General features: G+C 38.0%; 5 protein-coding genes across 14 annotated transcripts in view; 3 read left to right on the top strand and 2 right to left on the bottom strand.

Annotated features, from left to right (window-relative positions):
• LOC107265309 (actin cytoskeleton-regulatory complex protein PAN1) overlaps positions 1-6,615 on the top strand; it is a 43,633-nt gene extending 37,018 nt beyond the window's left edge. For 9 of the 10 annotated variants that reach the window (XM_015734638.2, XM_015734637.2, XM_025082509.1 and 6 more), the window contains 3 exons: positions 154-252; positions 328-954; positions 3,551-6,615. In XM_015734638.2, the coding sequence (XP_015590124.1) occupies positions 154-252; positions 328-954; positions 3,551-3,868 (1,044 nt within the window). In that variant the 3' untranslated portion in view covers positions 3,869-6,615. Of the gene's footprint in view, positions 1-153; positions 253-327; positions 955-1,369; positions 1,530-3,550 lie in introns of those variants that run through there. The other variant, XM_015734640.2, reaches the window with a different exon arrangement.
• On the bottom strand, positions 6,523-9,459 carry LOC107265311 (polycystin-2). The gene is made up of 12 exons (XM_025082515.1): positions 9,402-9,459; positions 9,209-9,337; positions 9,005-9,141; positions 8,664-8,923; positions 8,305-8,529; positions 8,015-8,243; positions 7,583-7,903; positions 7,355-7,507; positions 7,066-7,274; positions 6,882-7,003; positions 6,769-6,823; positions 6,523-6,706 (listed from the first exon to the last, which is right to left on the bottom strand). Exons 1-12 carry the CDS (start codon positions 9,454-9,456, stop codon positions 6,631-6,633), a joined length of 1,971 nt encoding a protein of 656 aa, XP_024938283.1. The 5' UTR covers positions 9,457-9,459; the 3' UTR covers positions 6,523-6,630.
• A 128-nt stretch (positions 9,460-9,587) lies between these two features.
• On the top strand, positions 9,588-11,659 carry LOC107265314 (proton-coupled amino acid transporter-like protein pathetic). Its single transcript, XM_015734647.2, has 8 exons — positions 9,588-9,726; positions 9,793-9,903; positions 9,969-10,119; positions 10,208-10,414; positions 10,494-10,936; positions 11,000-11,169; positions 11,260-11,453; positions 11,522-11,659. Exons 1-8 carry the CDS (start codon positions 9,716-9,718, stop codon positions 11,600-11,602), a joined length of 1,368 nt encoding a protein of 455 aa, XP_015590133.1. The 5' UTR covers positions 9,588-9,715; the 3' UTR covers positions 11,603-11,659.
• A 21-nt stretch (positions 11,660-11,680) lies between these two features.
• On the top strand, positions 11,681-15,686 carry LOC107265313 (proton-coupled amino acid transporter-like protein pathetic). Its single transcript, XM_015734643.2, has 8 exons — positions 11,681-12,034; positions 13,617-13,685; positions 13,909-13,995; positions 14,078-14,435; positions 14,510-14,785; positions 14,875-15,053; positions 15,122-15,291; positions 15,360-15,686. Exons 2-8 carry the CDS (start codon positions 13,624-13,626, stop codon positions 15,599-15,601), a joined length of 1,374 nt encoding a protein of 457 aa, XP_015590129.1. The 5' UTR covers positions 11,681-12,034; positions 13,617-13,623; the 3' UTR covers positions 15,602-15,686.
• Positions 15,687-15,704: 18 nt separating this feature from the next.
• LOC107265312 (sensory neuron membrane protein 2) lies at positions 15,705-17,928 on the bottom strand. Its single transcript, XM_015734642.2, has 8 exons — positions 17,706-17,928; positions 17,476-17,627; positions 17,228-17,390; positions 16,898-17,146; positions 16,619-16,830; positions 16,371-16,542; positions 16,058-16,300; positions 15,705-15,951 (listed from the first exon to the last, which is right to left on the bottom strand). Exons 1-8 carry the CDS (start codon positions 17,829-17,831, stop codon positions 15,736-15,738), a joined length of 1,533 nt encoding a protein of 510 aa, XP_015590128.1. The 5' UTR covers positions 17,832-17,928; the 3' UTR covers positions 15,705-15,735.
• Between the last annotated feature and the right edge of the window lie 116 nt (positions 17,929-18,044).

Raw genomic sequence — 18,044 nt, 5'->3', positions numbered from 1 at the left:
TCACTGGTTCATTGCACTCCGGGCTCACGTGTCGAGGGGATTAATCCTACTGTGGATTCATTCACTAATGCACGTTCTTACCAGAGCCTAAGGGACAATATGAAAAGCAATGCCGTTTATGGGTCAGGTGATTTTTAATTTTTGGGGTTTTAGGTCCTACAGAAGAGATTGGACGAGGTCCAGAAAAGTTCAGAAAGTCTCTCGGAACGCTTGGACAAGGCAATAGATGAAAATGACGACCTGCGCTTCCAAGTAAGAATCAGATAATTATTTTAGAGTTTTGTCAAATTTTCGAATTTTGATGTTTACACTTTTTTTTTCATTCAGTTGGAAGAACGAAAAATTGAACTGGAAGGTACCAAAGCGAGAGTGCGAGTCCTGGAAAGACTTCAGCAAAGACCGCCAACGGAAGCTGATCCAGAGGTGGAAAGTGAACAGCCGAGATGCGAACAAAGTGGTCCGGAGCCAGGAAGCAGTACGGAATCTGCTCGAGATCATCACCAGGCAATGGAGGTGAAACCATCTCCCCGACGTCGTCCTAGTCGAATACCTCTACCCGGGGCGAAGCCAGCAGCCCCGAAGCCGCCTACCCACGGGAGGAACGACAGTAGAGAATCATTGAAGTCACTGACGAGATCGTGCCGGGATTCTAGTCGCGATAGCCTCGGAGGGAAGTCCCTGTCGAAGGCGCGGGACTCCAGTAGGGAGTCCCTGAACAAGAGCCTCCCAAAAAGTAACAAGGAGGCGAGTCGGGAGTCCCTGAACAAGTCGTTGCCGCGTAACAATTCCAGCCGAGACTCCTTAAACAAATCCTCCTCGCTGTCCCGCACGCGAGACTCGCTGGAGTCCACTAACCTGGGGCCTCCCCCGGGAACTCCTCCTCGGCGACCACCTGCTCCTGCTCGTCGATCCCACAGTCTGGCCCGAGCCTCCGTCGATACTGACACCGGCAAGGTACGACCCGTAAAGCAATCCTTTTGGAGCAGCTGGCTGAAGTCACCGTTGTACAACGGTCCGACCTAGTAGAGCCGGGCCTAACAGCTCTTAGGGATAGCTGCTTCTTCTAACTTCGAACCTAGGACCGATTCTATTCCTACGACCTGGGCCAGCCAAGACATATAACTACTTACTCAACATCCACACGAGCATCTCCTGTTATAAAATTCACTACTATACCGTCACTCTTGCCAATAATCGCCAATCATACGTATACGCCATACTCTTAATCCATTCTCATATACGTTTCTACTTACGGTGTCGACGTCCCTGTCTACCTTAACCATATCCATCCACCCACAACCTCCTCTTCTATTCTTCTTCGTTTCTTACACTCCTCGCCATTCTATCTTTTTTCTTTTTCTTCTTACAGTATACTTCTAAATCGTCTTCCGTTACTTCGACCAAGTTTCGTTTCAACTTTCAGTATACGTCCGTCAAGAGATAGGAACTTTCCCAGACTATAAATACTTTTTTCTTTTTACCATTGTGATTGTTTCTTCTTTTATTCTCAATACATCCAAAATGACTGATCTAATGCCTAACCGTTACGATGGACCTGTAAGAAATGACAAAACTACCATAGACAAATTAAACCGTATATCACCAATCGACCAACCATCCACTAGCAAAAGTCTGATCTGGAGCGCAGGCGAGCGTGCGTTCGAGCCCGTGCCCGGCCGTCCAATATGAAACAGGCCCCTTCTCGCGTCCGTCGGTTTCTCGTAAGTTATGCTTCTTTTATTATCATTTGCTTCGACGCTTCTCTTGGATGTGGTGAGCTGTAGCCTGTGTCCACCTTTTCACCTGTAGTGCGGTAGAACCTCACCTGAATACAGCATGTGCACGCACGCGTAAGTTAATCGTCTTCCGGTGGACCCGGTAAGAATTTACTAGGTAAACGTCGAGCAATAAATTTACAATAAAAATTTACTTCAACAAATTTCAATACGAGCAACAAAATATTTGGAATTTTATACGATTTTTAAAACCTTACTGCTTCAATCAGAGAACAAAGTACCTGATTCGAACTCAGTATTATAATTGGATAGGAATTTTCTTAATTTTAAATTAATCATACAAGTGCACCAGACCTACCACAATGGAAATCATTCCGTACGTATGCATATATGAAAAGTATCAAAAATCAATATTTGACATCAATAAACGTGTGCTGTCTCGCTGATTCAGAATGTATATTCCAATAATTATAATAGTCTCTGTGTACAGTAGCCATAGCAATCACTAGATAGCATGCGTTAGTATTCCCCTGGAATCTGCATGCACGCCACACACATCAAAATGGGTGGGTCATCATTTCCAATCATTTCATATTTCCCGCCATTCCCACTCGAATCCACCTCCACTGCATATTCGCCCACCCCGCACGAGACTCTGAAATAAAATCGATTTGACGACATCGACCAAGAAATTTCTACAAGCTTCCATACATCACAGGCTTACCAATCACATCGTAGATATAGTGAATTACAAGCGTCCCAATGCACGCGAATGAGCTCTCATATGTGCCGTGTGTGTCGTGTAGAAATGGTACGACGACCTCTCGACCTCGAAACAAAATGTTTGTCAGTTACAATTAATTTTGCTCTTTCGTTTGCTCAATTTCGAAGTCTTATTTGCTATAGTGTTGCCTGTCTGTTCGTTAAAGTACGTAATCACGTGTTCAACTATTGCGATTATTTACAACGGCACTTATTCATTCTTAAGAAAATATCAATCGACCACACGCTTACCTGCTTGGCCTGCGGTTCGTTGCCCATCCTGTACGTCCAGGGCTACATGACTACAAACCCTGATTCATAATAATCTTTTGTTTTTGTCACCGCATCTTGCAGCTCGTCACCTTTTTGTTAAAACGTCACATAAGTCAGATACGTTATCCGAGCATAAACGTTGGCAAATCCGAGAGTATCACTCTCTTTGCTTTTTCCTTTTTCACTGGCCATTCAACCCAGTTAGAATTGATAACGACACCGAACACGGCCCAGCCGTGATCAGCTAACGTAAAGAGTACAGCTATCTACACTGCGATCATAGTTTGATCTTGTACGATAATTCCAGTCTGTTTCCCTGTATAAAGACATTAAACCACTGTCTGCTAGCTGTCTGCCTTCCATTGACTTTATTCACTTGAGCCAGCAGGTTTAACGTACGTGATCTTGATAAAGTATCAATACAGTAAGGAGCACAGAGTATAATTAGCTTGTAGACCAACTGACGTTGGAGTAATATATTTGTGGAGTAAATTTTTGTGCCCGCTCCGAGTCAGAGATTTTATTAACAGAAAGGTGATAATTAAATGTCTGTTGCAATCGTCCAAACCGTACGGATTTGTCTAATTATAATTTAATGGTAATATCGGCCCTCCGGCTCGTCTAATTATTGTTCTGTAACGCGACATTCACTTCTCTGTGATCCTGATGTGGAAATCCAGTTGGAAAAGTACTGAGCGGACTTTATTGCAACAGAGTGCCCAGGCCCACGATATTCCAATGCAACTTCAGTCAATGGCACTTTTTTTTACGTCTTGCAGGGTCTCACCGATCCACCAAGTTCCTGGTGCTCGACCAGCGGCAGCTTCCGGCACAGCGACTCCTCTCTGTATCCGGACTCTCTCAACCAGGAGACGTCGTCCGTCACCGGCTCCACCCGTGTCGAATTTATTCTTGGCTCACCGACAAGAAGATTTCGCACCAGCTCCGCATGGCCGCCACGTTACTTCGACAGCATCGATTCAGCCGCCGTCGTTGCCGAGAGTCTACTCACCGATGAATTTCCACCTGGGAGAGGCGAAGCGCTCGCCGAATGCGATTCGCTTGACAGTCGTCATCCGATTTCCAGCGACGGCTGAGGTTGCGTACTGATGAGGAGGGACGTCGTCGAGATACCTTCGGTCGGTCGGATCAGTTCTCATGAAAGTTTTCGACTGCCGAGATCGTCTCGTGCGGATTGTAACGTGGACGACTGGGAAGAGGGCAGTAACTGCTTACTGATTCTCTTAGCCGCTTTATCTGTAACTGCGTGCGTCACTCTTTTCTTCTGTTTTGCGTAATTATGGAATAACGAAAATGCGCCCGGGACGTCGAACATACACGTGATGCGTGTCCAATGGAATTATGCGGTTTTTTTATTATAAGTTTCTAGACCTTCCACTCGTTCTTGCGGCTCGTCTCGGACGGCTGAGATTTGTGACGAGTTATTTTATTAGATTTTAGGGAATTACGGAAATAAGGATTAACGAGGGGGCAGCGGGAACGACCATTTGAATGATACTGTCAGTGGGGATTGGTCTTTTGGAATTTTTTGAAATTTCACTTGAAACGTGTGTAAGCATCATTTATATGCATTTTTTCTTGGCTGTACAGACCAATCACTTTTCTATCATTCGCGTACGATTGAGGTACCGTTATCGAGGGCTCTAGAATTCATTGTTACAGCACTGAAAATTATGTAATATTATAAACTCGTGTTTGTTATTATTATTACCACGATACAATCGTACGTGGTCATCATTGCCCGAGATTCTCATCTGGTTCGTCTTTCGATAATATCGTGATAACTTTGTCCAAAGGAGAATGTCGTAAGAGTCGTAAACAAAAAGCGTACGAATGAATTTTCACTATTGTCCCAGCGAGTGCAACGTTAATCATCGAGACGAGTGAAGAAAACGGGGAAAAGGGAATAGATGCCTAAATAATTTTTATAATTCTTTTCTGGGTAGATCGAAAGTGTGCAGAGGACAAGTATGAGAGAAATGAGAAAAAAAGATTGATAAAGTGCGCATGCGCTCGAGCATACTGTGTGCGTGTGTGTGTGTAAGCGTTTGTGTACGTAATAACGTGAACTATAGCCGTCCACGTCCATTTTCAAAAAATTATATTTACACAAAAAAACGCATCCAACTCTGCGTCAGTTCATTTCTATTTTGATGTCCTTTTTTTTTCTGTATTTTCGTATTAACAAAACTAACGTCAAGAATGAGTTTGCCTCGCAAACTTCCAATTACTTGGAACACGTTCGGTAGCTAATTACTATATAATTTTCGAAAAACATTGTCTTAATTTATATTTAATTTAATGTCTCGTGTCACTCTTTTTTTTTTACCCCGTGCTAGTTGTATTGTCAATATTTTAAGGCTGTGTCCATGTGTTGCGCGATCTATGGCCGGTATGACAAACGGATAATAACTATTTGGTAACGAGTCTGTATTTCATATTTATTACGTTTATAGACGTCGGAAATTTGACAAAAAATTCAAAAAAATCTTTACCGGCAACCTAAAACACAGCGATCGCTGAGTAGCAGATGGAACTACAGCCGCGACAAGTGATTCATTCCATGTTACATTTTTAAAATGGTAACACCGTGTATTCCGATGAGCATTTATATACTTTCTTACGTTATTGTCGTCTGTTGTGATTATCGCCGTTCAATTCAATTAATTTATTATTAAATCGATGAGCAAGCGTATAGTCGTATCTTAAATGTTTGACTGTGTCTTGAGTGTGAATGATTTTGAGAATTTTTTCATTTTACATCGTCGGCTGAATCGAATGAATATTGCATGCATGCCTTGTGTGATTTTGTGCATGATTTTCGCATGAGTCTTACACGAGTGTGCACATATCAATGTGGGAAAAATTAGGATTTTTTGATTTTGCATTGATAAGCTTAACAGCTCACATCAAAACCCATTGGTCCTGCTAAGTATGGCTGATGGAAAGAAGAAAATTGCGATAGCACTTTTTTCGCCTGTTCTTTTTCGATCATTTGTATTTTTAATTTTCTTCTTCTATGTCCAATTCACCAACTTAACTCTAACTTAAAGTGACTTTAGGGAGATACTATTATATACTACACAGTTCCTTGCTTCAACCAATTTATTATTCGTAATGATAATGACGATGATGAAATTAATCGCAATCACAGAGTAACCTGTGATCTAGTTGTAAATCTAAATATGTGATTAACGTAGCTAAGCTAATAGGACTGAAGGACATTACTTATTAAGTTAGTGCCTGATATTCCTGAATGCTGTGCGCAAACCAAAACCATGGCGAACCAGTGGTTTTTGTTTGCCAACGTGCTGTTGTTTTTGTAAAAAGAAAATAGAGAGAGAGAGAGAGAAAGAGAGAGAGAGAGAGAGAGAGAACAAGGGATGGTTCGCGCAGCGATGAAAATGCTCAGATATTAAAATTTTATGCAGCCGGTGGACTCTGGTGCCCCCTGCAGCCTTAGCGCTGCCTACTGGAGGCTATTATTTTTATATGTTAAACTGCGAGTAAAATATCGAAAATACGGTCTGAAAATTGAAAAAGGCGAATAAACCAGATGCCCGAAAGAAAAAGTGGCCACTCACTTATTAGCGATTGCATACTATCATTGTATTATATTCTATCTACTGTAGAGACGTATTATCGATTGTGCGGTTATTATTTTGTTAATTAAATAATATACACGGACACCCATATACACGTACGGACACCTGTAAATAAACGAAACTCGTGAAATATTTAATTAGTTTTAATGTACATAAATTATATGTAATAAAATGCGCGAATAACGTGTTAAGATTAATAAACTGAAATTACGTAAATATACCAGATTCCTCATTCACTTTATTTTATCACGCAGTTTCTCATCGAGACGTTCAATCAATTCTTCCAAATTTGCCATACGATTTTGTAATCTGCAGACAAATTCAAAGAACGTCAAATCTTGCATGATCTATCGTTTTACGTGTATACTAACAATTTGTATTCTCGTCGAAGAATTGGCACGTCGGGTAGATCGGTAGAAAGTGCTGCTGTTAAATCAAATTGATTAATCGAAATTAATCATACAGTTTATACTGCTTATCGTACCTGTAGGATTTTCATTAAGCTTCAGTAATATATCATCGAGCATCGCATCCGTTACAACGACGTCAGAACGTATTTCGAATTTTTGCATAAATCCATTTACTTCCGCTTGCGAAAAGTTATGACTAAGAGTTCAAGAACGATATTAAAATATGTATCAGCAGTAAGAACGGATATGTAAATTTACCTAATAAGTATATTTTTTATTTCTTTAGAAGTTAATTCGGACTTGAACCGTTGATCATCCTGACCCGTCATGGATTTTATTCTACAGCAACTGCGCAGCAGGAACCAAACTCTATGAAGAATCTCACGAAAATCAGCCTTTGGGCCTCCGAGGTATCCATCGTACTTTGACATGCTGTAGGCGTTATTAATAATCGCTAGGAACATACTCTGAAAATTTCATAAATATGATTCACGTAGTTAAAATATAAAATTGTACATAGTAAACAACGTGATGCAAAAAAACTTACCAAAAGTATGAAATACATGATGAAAATAAATATCAGAAAAAAAAACGGCCCAAGAACTTTATCAAGAGCGTTCAATTCACGATATCCATAATCGCCCAATAGAACTCTGATCAGAGTGAATACAGCAATGTCCCACGTGTGAAAATCTTTGAGCTACGAATTAAAGTAATTTTTTAAATTTTACTTAATATCGTTAATTTAAATATAGCCAGAGTTACGGCTACTTACTTTATGACTGAAAAGTGCGTAAGCTAGTTGAGCAAAGGCCAATAATGCAATAAGAAATATCAAAGTCAATCCTATGAGATCCAATGCACATGTTGATATGGTAGCTTGAAGTCTCGAGATTGATCTGATAACTTGGAGATATTTCATAATTCCGAACCATGAGAAACATAGTAGAACAGCTTGAACGTAGTGGTAAATAATGTCGAGCATAGCGAGATTATCAAATCCTGCATAATCTCCATCCGTTGTGAGTAATTTCATCAATAACACTCTTGCCGTCGAATAAAGGTATACAGAAATGCTTAGATAGGCGATTAGAAGCTGAAGGTGTCAAAAAAGTGACTCAGTTAACACTTGGTATATATAAGATTGGTGATAAAATATATATCAACCTACTAACACAATAATGCTGAAATAAGGAAGTTGACTCACCAGCATGACAATCAGATCAATCCATAGCCAAAATCTGATCAAATGCGACAAGCCGAAGTATAGAAAATTTTCCACGGTGTAATAGATATACCACAAGATCATTAAGAAGAGGACGATATCAGATATCAATATCAAATAATCAAACCATTCTCTGAACTCCATCACTCTTACTGGCTGTATCGACCAACTGGGAATCGCAGTTCCTTCCGGTGGAAATTCCACGATCAATCTGCGATAAAAAGTCAGGTAAAAACCAAAAGAATTATTTCTACGGCATTTTCATATCATACTTTGTGATACAAAACATGTCAATATTTGGATTGTATACAGTAAATTCTATAAATGTGGCTCGCGTCCCGCGATCGATCCACAGACCACTTTTTAATTCTTTTATTATTTCTGTCGCCCTTTTTCGATCTGCTGGTAAAATTTGAGAGTAACCACCACCACCGTACCAGCTTATCAATCCAGCGTACGATACAGATTGGAGTTCATCAGCCGATTTGTAGATATAGCTGATGATGAAAAAGTTCATTGTTAATGCTTCGGTGGTTGGCGCCTCTTTTCTTGCCATAAGAAATGTATACCTATCGGGTTTGTCACACTACGCGATACGATAAATAAACGATACGATAAATAAACGTCTTACGCTTCGGAACCAGCGCCAAACGGTCTTCTATCTTCTGTCGATGGTCTATAATAATCGTAACACGTGGGAAATCGACGTCTATATATTTCTGGTACTCTGCAAGAATTATTTCGCACTCGAACTTGTCTCAACCTTGGTCGACCCACCATACGATTTTCGTATAATATAATTTTGTCAGACTCATCAGTAGGCTTTACTTGATCCTCTTGACTGTACCAAAAATCCCAGTAAAATCCATCGAGCATCGTTGTTTCGGCAAACTGCGACATTTATAGATAAAAAATTGTTTGAAATTGAAATAAACATATTTGGTTAATCCCAAATTATGGCATTTCACGTACTTTAATAAATTCTGCCTTTGTAGAAATACCTTCGAAGTTCATTGTCGTTTCGCCCATTGAAAATTGTCTACGTACAAAAAGTGACGACAGAGTGTTGGCGAAATAAAATCTTGTGGACGTTATTTTTCCCAGTGTACCTGTGGGATTATAAGTAAAAAAACATATATCGATATGCTATAATTCAATTTTGAAAAGAAATCTTACCAATGCTTAAGAATATTAAATAAACACAATAGATGAGGAGTTCCTTCACATTTACTTGGAGACACACATCGCGACTTTGTGAACGAGCGATGTCCCGTGTCAAGAGACGTATTTTCTTTCTGGTTTTTCCTAATGCATTACATTTTTACGAGATTATATAATCTATAAAATAAAAATAAAACTTTTTTAATACCATCATCGAAATATCTAACATTTTCGTCCCTGCTGTTGTCCACGACAGAATCCATATTTTGAACAGCGAGTGATTTTCTGTTTTACCACGCGAAGCGATTGTCGTCTGCTATGGTCGCCTCGTGTTTGTTCCAGTTGCGATTTGAAACGTCACGGAACGAATCCATTTGTATAACCTATCCAGATCGTATCGCGTGAACGGAGACTACTTAGTATCATAAATACACAATCTGTTTATAATAATCGCCAATCGCCAATCCAGAAATTACCGCTTATGGAGTGTTAATCGATTTAAAATTAAACTTCTTGGCAAGCATGGATGACAGGTACGTAAGACCTCTTGGTCACTGACAATTAAGAGTGATAATATATCACCACCTGAACTTCAATAGATTACAAAGAGAGATTAAAGCAGTAGATGCCAATACTAAGCAATCAGCAATCGACGTTCAGGATGAGGATTACGATCCCTTTTCAAATCGATCACAGGACCATTTGAACTCGTAAGCATTGGAATAATCGTTAACCAACGCTATTATACCACAGTGCCATCAATAATTCGTTAAAGGGATTTTGCCGTTTTTATACATTTACTGAAAGCCGCTATGGGTAGCGGTATACTCTTCCTACCGCAAGCCTTCATGAAAACAGGTTATGTCGTTGCCATTGTATCTAGTATCCTTATAGGCGCACTGTGTACTCATACTGCAGTAATAACAGTGAGTTGAGTAATAAATCTATTATTATATGCAAAGGCAACAGTGACGACTAGTCGTTATCAGGAATTATCAATAACTATGCCTACAGGTACAGTGTTCCCAGATACTTTGCAAGCGAGAACGTGTGCCCGTGTTAAATTTTGCTGAAACTGCAGGTGCGTCTTTTCGATCGGGTCCAAGAAAATTGCAAAAATATTCAATCGCGTTTAATGTTGCAACAAACGCCATTGTTTGTTTCGTGCAATATCAAACCACCGTGATATATGCACTCTACGTTGCGACTTCTTTTCAGCAGGTAAAATTTTCTGCATGCTAAGAGTTCGGCTGGTAAAGCTTTCGATAAAACTGCTTTCAATTTACTTCCTTTTTTCAAGGTTATAGAACACTTTTCGAATTACGCGATGGACTCGAGGATTTATATCCTTATTTTTTTGCCTATTTATCTCGGCCTCGCGCTTATCCCCAATTTGAAATACCTGGTACCTATTTCGATAATTGGCAGTATTTTCCTGGGAATCGGTCTCTTCATCACTGTATATTATTTATTCGTGGATATTCCAAGTCCCGAGAGTCTGAACGTAGCTACGAATGTTTTGTCGCTTCCTGTGTACTGTGTAATCTTCCTCTTCGCTATGCACAACATGTCGATATTATTGCCTCTGGAAAATTCGATGAAAAATCCTAAAAATATGTCAAAAGTCTTAAGAGCAAGCATGGCATTAAACACGTGCATCTACGCAACCTTCGGATTCCTTGGTTATAACAAATACAACAATACTTGTGACACAGTCATTAAGAATTTACCGTTAAATGAGATGTTAGTATTAATATAACTCTTTTTAGTTTCTGATAATTTTTAAATTTTCCACTCATCCATCAGACTTGCACAAGTAGCGAAGATAGCGGTATCAATTTCCGTCATGTTTACCTACGGCCTCCAGTACTTTATTCCAATAGGTATTTTATGGCCAATCATCGCTGTCAAAATCAAACCCGAGAGACAGTTGATTTACGAGATTTCATTTCGCCTCGGAGGAGTCTTCGTTAGCAGTGAGTTTACCAATAAAATAAATCTTTGAAGATAAATTTTCAAAAACACGTTAAAGGCAAGATCTACACATTGCCTTTGTCTCTTTGCAGCCTTTATCGCTATAGCCATTCCACAAATGGTACCACTTCTTGGTCTCTTTACAGCATTGACAATGACCACGGCAATGTTACTGATTCCCATAACGATAGAACTGGCAACAAAATGGGAGTACACTGAGAATCGTACTTTAAATTTTCTCATTGCCAAGAATATAATCATTGCGATAATCTGGGCACTCTTATTGGTAATTACTGTTTACAGAAAAATAATCATGTTATTCAACCATATACAAATTCACATATTTCATTATAGATTTTCGGCTGCATCGAGAGCATCAAGGATATCATTGAGAATTACACAGGAAATAAAGACAATGCAGATATTTGTGGATAAGTAAAACAATAAGTATAAACGATTGTACATCGATCCGTTGAGCTGTCTTTATCGGCGATTAATCCTCGATTGATTTTGCAACAATGGAAACGAAGGAATCCAAGTACTCTTTTGAGGATTATAACAAAAGTCGAGATTACGATGAGATTAGATGCACCGTTGAAACTAATCATGACTGACAGCTATCTCACAATGTACAAACTTCACAAGAGCGATACACCAAGTGGAACAAGCAAATGATTGTCATATCAGCTAATTGAACCAACGAATGATAGGGTTTAGAAGTGAGAAATCCCCACCTATTCAACTTTGAGGAGCAATGTTTGCGTGCGCTCCATTGGTATATATATTGCATAACGATACGAATGAAATCATCTAGCATATTTACTAAGAGTCGTTATAGTCATTGAGCAGCTCTCTACTCTGTGATAGGTAAGTCGGGCGCGATGATGATGTATTCTTAATTTATGACAAATAAAAACGTTACGTTCGAGATTGTTTAAAAAATATCTTCATACAAAAATTATTAATGACAGTTGAAGACGATTAAGTGTTTTTACGGTATTATTAAAACTTTTGTGTCTTTTAACTCTTCAGTAGTGGTGTTATTTTTTTTACTATAAAAAATGTACATTTACTGGGTATGTCAGGCCAAGCCGCATCACTGACAGGTTGTGATCAGTTATTTTAAAGAGAGTAACAATACTTGAGGGAATGAAGTTATTATTCTGTGAAGTAAAATCAGTGGATTGATCTATATTCAAGCAGAGTTAATTATTGATCTTGAATTGTGGCGATTAAGATACCATCAGATAATTAAGGTTGCTGGGCGAATTACTGATAATTTTTTAATAATCAATATATGTTTATCTTTATGAAAGAAATTAATACGTATCCAAATGAATTTTAATATGTGGGGAAGGGGAGGTTTTTATTGCTGATAGGAACAAATGCGTGGGCAAATATCACGTGACACGGCAAGTGTTAAACTTATACTATCTTACAAGAACTGAATACAGAGTACAGATGGCAAGGATTGTTAAGAAATTTATTATTGACTAAATTAGTTGTTAGGTTAGGTTATAATTAAAAAATTTGTGCGGCTTAAGTCTAATATAAAGTATATATTGTTTAGATGCTTACAATCATTATTGCACATAGTTTGATTGCACACGTGTATAGTTAATTTCTCCGGGATTCTTTTTTCTGGTCCTAATCTAAAAGTTTTTTAGATGGGAGCGTAAAATATTTGGATCGGAATATTCATCCACAGCCTTACATGTATATATGTTTTTTTTCAAAGTACGTTTTCGTTTTCTGTCACTGATTGCTCGTCATCTCAGAAAACGTCAGAAAGCCTTGATCTTTGAACGAATAAGAACAGAATCAATTCCTCGAAGCGATACAATAATGCAGTTGGATGATTACTCCGTTATTTACGACAGTCTCATTCAAAAACAAGAATTAGTCAGGATTTCGATGTCAATGATAATTATAATTCTTAGGATAAACAACTGATTCAACAAAAGATTTTGAATCGAAAATGCAGTACCGGGCTTAGCCTATACAACTTTTTATTCCTTTGTTTTTTGAGTTTGTCAACTGAAGTGTAACACCAGCTTTAGCTTAGGAGATGCTAGGCAGAACTTTATGGCCAGTGATGGGTTTAAAACCGTATTTTTTGGATATAACTGATAATTTAAGGCTAAAATTGGTGTGAACAAACTTTAGGTTTCCTATTTCATAATCTTAATATCAATCTCAATGTTTCCGCGTAGAATAAACAGATTCAAATCGGTGGTAAGTTTTGGACTAGGGATCATAAAAACCTGAGTATATTTTTAAACATGTTAAAAATTTTTATTAATCTACTTTTTTTTCAAAATTATTATCAATGTCGAGTGACTTTTATTTTGACTTTGTATTTATATGATAGGTGTTAGTTTTCTGGAATAAAACGAAATATCAAATCACTTCTGTGTCAGATAAGATGAAATAATATCATTATTTACAGAATCATCATGGCTGATAACAAATCGAAGATCGATGTGCCGATCGGACCACCAACAGATTACGGTAGCAGGTATGTTCTCCAGATCCAATCCAGATCCAATAATGATCATATACTTTAAAATTTATAGACTTACCGACATGTATCGTCGTCCAGATTTACGTCAAGGGATCTATAATATTGGCATTTATCGACTGATACGTCAAATATTGATAATAGTGTTCATGATAACGATAAGGTACCTGTGATTGAAAGTGATAGAAAAATTAATGTTTTGTTTTTTTCCGATTAACAGAGATACAATAATCAATGAAGTGAAAGCCGACGATGGTTATGACAATTACAATCCCGTGGAACATAGGAATCTGAAAAATGCCACCACGTGAGTAGCGATAAAATAATATAATTTAAGCGCTATTTAATATAATTTTAATAATTCCTAATTCTCTTATCCATTTCTTCAGAGATTTTGGGTCTGCGGCACATGTATTAAAGTCCTCCCTGGGCACTGGACTTATAGCGATGCCAAATGCTATAAAAAATGCGGGCCTCATTGTCGGTGGAATAAGCACAGTAATAGTAGGAATTATTTGCGCCCATGCTGTTCACATTCTCATAAAATCATCCCAAGTAGCGTGCAAGAGGACGCGCTCGCCAAAATTGACGTACGCGGAAACGGCCGAGTCAGTATTTAAAACTGGCCCTAAAGGCGTGAGATTTCTTTCCTCCTTCAGTAGAAGTTTCGTGAACGTATTGCTTTGCGTCACGTACATAGGCGCGGTTTGCGTATATATCGTGTTCGTATCGACTACGGTTCAACAGGTAAATATCAAGTTACTACATAGTTTTCTATTGTATCATTGTTATTTTAACGTTGGATAATTTTTAATTTCTAGCTCATGGAATATTATACTGGCGTGAATATACCTATACGCTTATATATCCTGACTACTTTTCCTACTATACTCGTATTAGGCCAAATAAGGAATTTAAGGGCTCTCGTTCCTTTGTCTACGCTGGCAAATCTCAGCATTCTCATAGCATTGGCTATCACGTATTATTACATTTTCGAGGATCTTCAACCCATCAGTAGCGTTAAAATGGTTAACTCTATTGAAAATTTCCCAAAGTTCCTTGCTATCGTGGTATTTGCAATTGAAGGCGTTGGAGTGGTAGGTATGACAAAATGCAATTTTGTATTATTACCTTAAGTACTTTTAGATCTGCACCAAATTATATATTCCTTTATATTTAATCTTAGGTATTGCCTGTTGAAAACAATATGCGAAATCCATCTCACTTTTTGGGCTGCCCAAGTGTACTTAATGTAACAATGACTATCATCATTACTTTGTATACTCTAACAGGAGTATTTGGTTACTTGAGGTACGGTGATAAAACTGAAGCAACTATTACAATCAATCTGGATACTCGGCAGATGTAAGTACAGTTGATGAATTATCGTGCAGTATAATTTTTTTTTATTAACCATTCAATTATAATTTTAGTCCAGCTCAAATGGTTAAAATGCTTATGGGACTGGTTATTCTTTATACCTATGGTCTGCAGTTTTACGTCCCAACGGAAATCATTAAGAATGGCGTCCAAGGATATTTTAGTGCAAGATACAAGAGTATAGTTCAAACCTGCATCAGGTTTCTCCTAGTACTTTGCACGCGTAAGAAACTCCTTTTATTTACTGTCCAAGCAATTTTAGCAAATATTAACCAAACTGCCGTTCAACAGTGATCATCGCGCTGCTGGTGCCGGATTTGGATCCTTTTATATCTCTGGTCGGTTCTCTATGTTTCTCTGTGCTTGGAATAGCAGTACCGGCTATAATTGAGACCGTCTCCTGTTGGGAGCATCATTTGGGTACTTTGAAATGGAGACTGTGGAAGAATGTCCTTATGGTAATATTCTCCTTATTCGCGTTGATATTCGGTGCTTGGGTATCCTTGCAAGAAATAATAGCACTTTATAAGTAGTAACTTTCAATTGTAAAGAACTTGCGGGTGTAAATAATAAAATATTTGTGCAGTTTGTTAAACCGTCTCAATACCCTAATTCGAATTAAATGACAATCGTTATTTCAATTGCTGACACGTCCTATGCGATGTACTTAATTCCGCGCATGCGCAATTGGCGAAACTGTCAGAGAGTATCGAAGAACTGGCACCACGTTTTTCGTGGATTTTCTTACGTTATGCAAGCAGCATGTGGCGAAGATAATAAAGATTGCACACATGCTGGGTAACCAACAGATAAAATCAAAAAGTCTCAAGAGACGATGCAGTTGGATCACATCGATCAGAAGTTCGGCGTGCTCCATTTTGCCCTACGAATGAAATGTCCAAAATCAAAAATAAAAGATATTTCACGATTCTAGTATAAAAGTATCTACTGTTATATTATTGTTACGTCAAGTGAATGACAATGCTGACCTCTGCCACCCAAGCAAAAGGGAAATATCCTTCGCTTACATTGGACAATAATTTCACAGGCAACTTTTGCAAGTACATATTCAACTGCATCTTTTTAAAGCCCCTTAGAGGGATACCGGTCAATGGTTCCATTATGACGAAAGTTTTATGACGTTCCTCGTCCGGATTTAAACCTTTGGCATACAATAAAAGCTCTTGTGCGCCATGCAGAAAGTGTGGTTCGGATACGATTACTGGTGCTTCCTGTAAGATAATATGTAGGATAATCAATATATTAAATAGAGCAAACGATTTTATGTTTATACATATTTACCTGACATTTTGTTACGTCCATTAAACCGTACAGCGGACATTTTGTTTCTTGTTTAATTTTTGGACAATAACAATCTGTTTCATTACCTTCCCATGAGCTGTTCACCTTTGTGTAAGAATAACCATTTAGACCAAGTATGTCTACAGTACCATTATACTTAACATTTACTGATCTGAATAACGGGAGACGATAATACGTAAGTCAAGATTTAAGAAAATATATAATGAATATTTCATGAAATTTCTTACCGACACAAATCCACTATGTAGGAACTTATCTCTGGTTCAGGTGTGGTCATTGGTGGCGATACGACGCTGTCGGTGCCAGAAATTTTACTGCAATCTGGAAGTGCCCAGTATGTCAAATATTCGGAGTTTTTAAAAGACGTTAAAATTCCACGACGTCGCCAATCTTTTACACCTCTATTAACCGTGAACGGCCCTACTGGAAACTGGTTAATCTAAAAGGAAGCAAAAAATAACTGTAAGCAGGAAAGCTCATCGTAAAATTACTTTGATTGAATATACCTTGCCGAATAAACTAAACAGATAATGTCCTGGTGTGTCTGTTGCTTTAATAGCAGGAGGTGGTTTTCCTTGGACGATATTGCAAATGGATAATAATTCTGGATATTTCTGTACGTCGCAAACAAACGGTATACCATCTAGAAGTATATCTTTCACTTTACCACGGGAAAATATATCTCTGAGTTTGGGAAACAATTTCTGCACGTCGGCACCCATTGTTGACACCATCGATGGTAGTAAGCTGTTAATCTATTTTATAACATTTGTAATTTTATAGGTAGCTTGTAATGTTATCGTTAATCGCATGATTGTATGATATAATTATATTACCATAAGCATAATTCCGAGATAACCCGAATTCAATATTGTGATTGGTTCCTCGTCTGAATTTCCATTAGATTTCTCTTTATTGAAAACTAGCTTACGCTTTAACATATATTCGATCTCGTCTCGTTCTTCGTCAACTTTTATCACCTCCTTGTAGAGATGCTCGCTAAAGGTTTCATATCGAGTATAATATTAGAAATTTGTCGAATAAAAATTTGAAAAAGTAATGCAAATCATGGGATAAATATTACTCGTAAACGTAGGGTCCGTATTCGACTAGTTGAGGTGGTTCGCCCTTCATGACTTTAGCAGGATTAGTTACGTGAAATAAATATACTTGAAAATCGAATTCAAGATTCTGCCAAATATCGTAAATTCGATTTCCAGGTACAAGCATGTTCTTCTAAAAAACAAAACGATTATTGAACTTTTCCAAAAATACTTTATCTCGCTTCGAATTCGTAGAGTGTAATTAACTTACTTTGTGTACGAAGTTCAATACTATGTCAGTATGAGGTTTCTTGATAATAATAAAAATTCCAGTACCAAGAAGAAGAAGACCTACCAAATACCATAATAAATTATACCAATTAACTCTTTTGCCCATTATAACACAAAACTAACGAACTCGTTTTACTGCGACTTGTACAGTTTTACATGAGAATTATACTGTGCACTCAACTCCTATGAGACATAACCATGTAAAATGGAGAGTGATAATAAAAACAATGCATTACCTTAAATTAATCATGAGATAGCAATGCATTTTTTATTTAGAATGCAGCTGTAATGTGCATGCGTCCCATTTTGTTACATGTTT

Source organism: Cephus cinctus, unplaced genomic scaffold, assembly GCF_000341935.2.
Source record: "Cephus cinctus unplaced genomic scaffold, Ccin1 Ccin1_scaffold0215, whole genome shotgun sequence".
NCBI lineage: Eukaryota > Metazoa > Arthropoda > Insecta > Hymenoptera > Cephidae > Cephus > Cephus cinctus.
The sequence above is the reverse complement of the archived record's forward strand: the minus strand, read 5'-3'. Positions and strand labels throughout refer to the sequence as shown.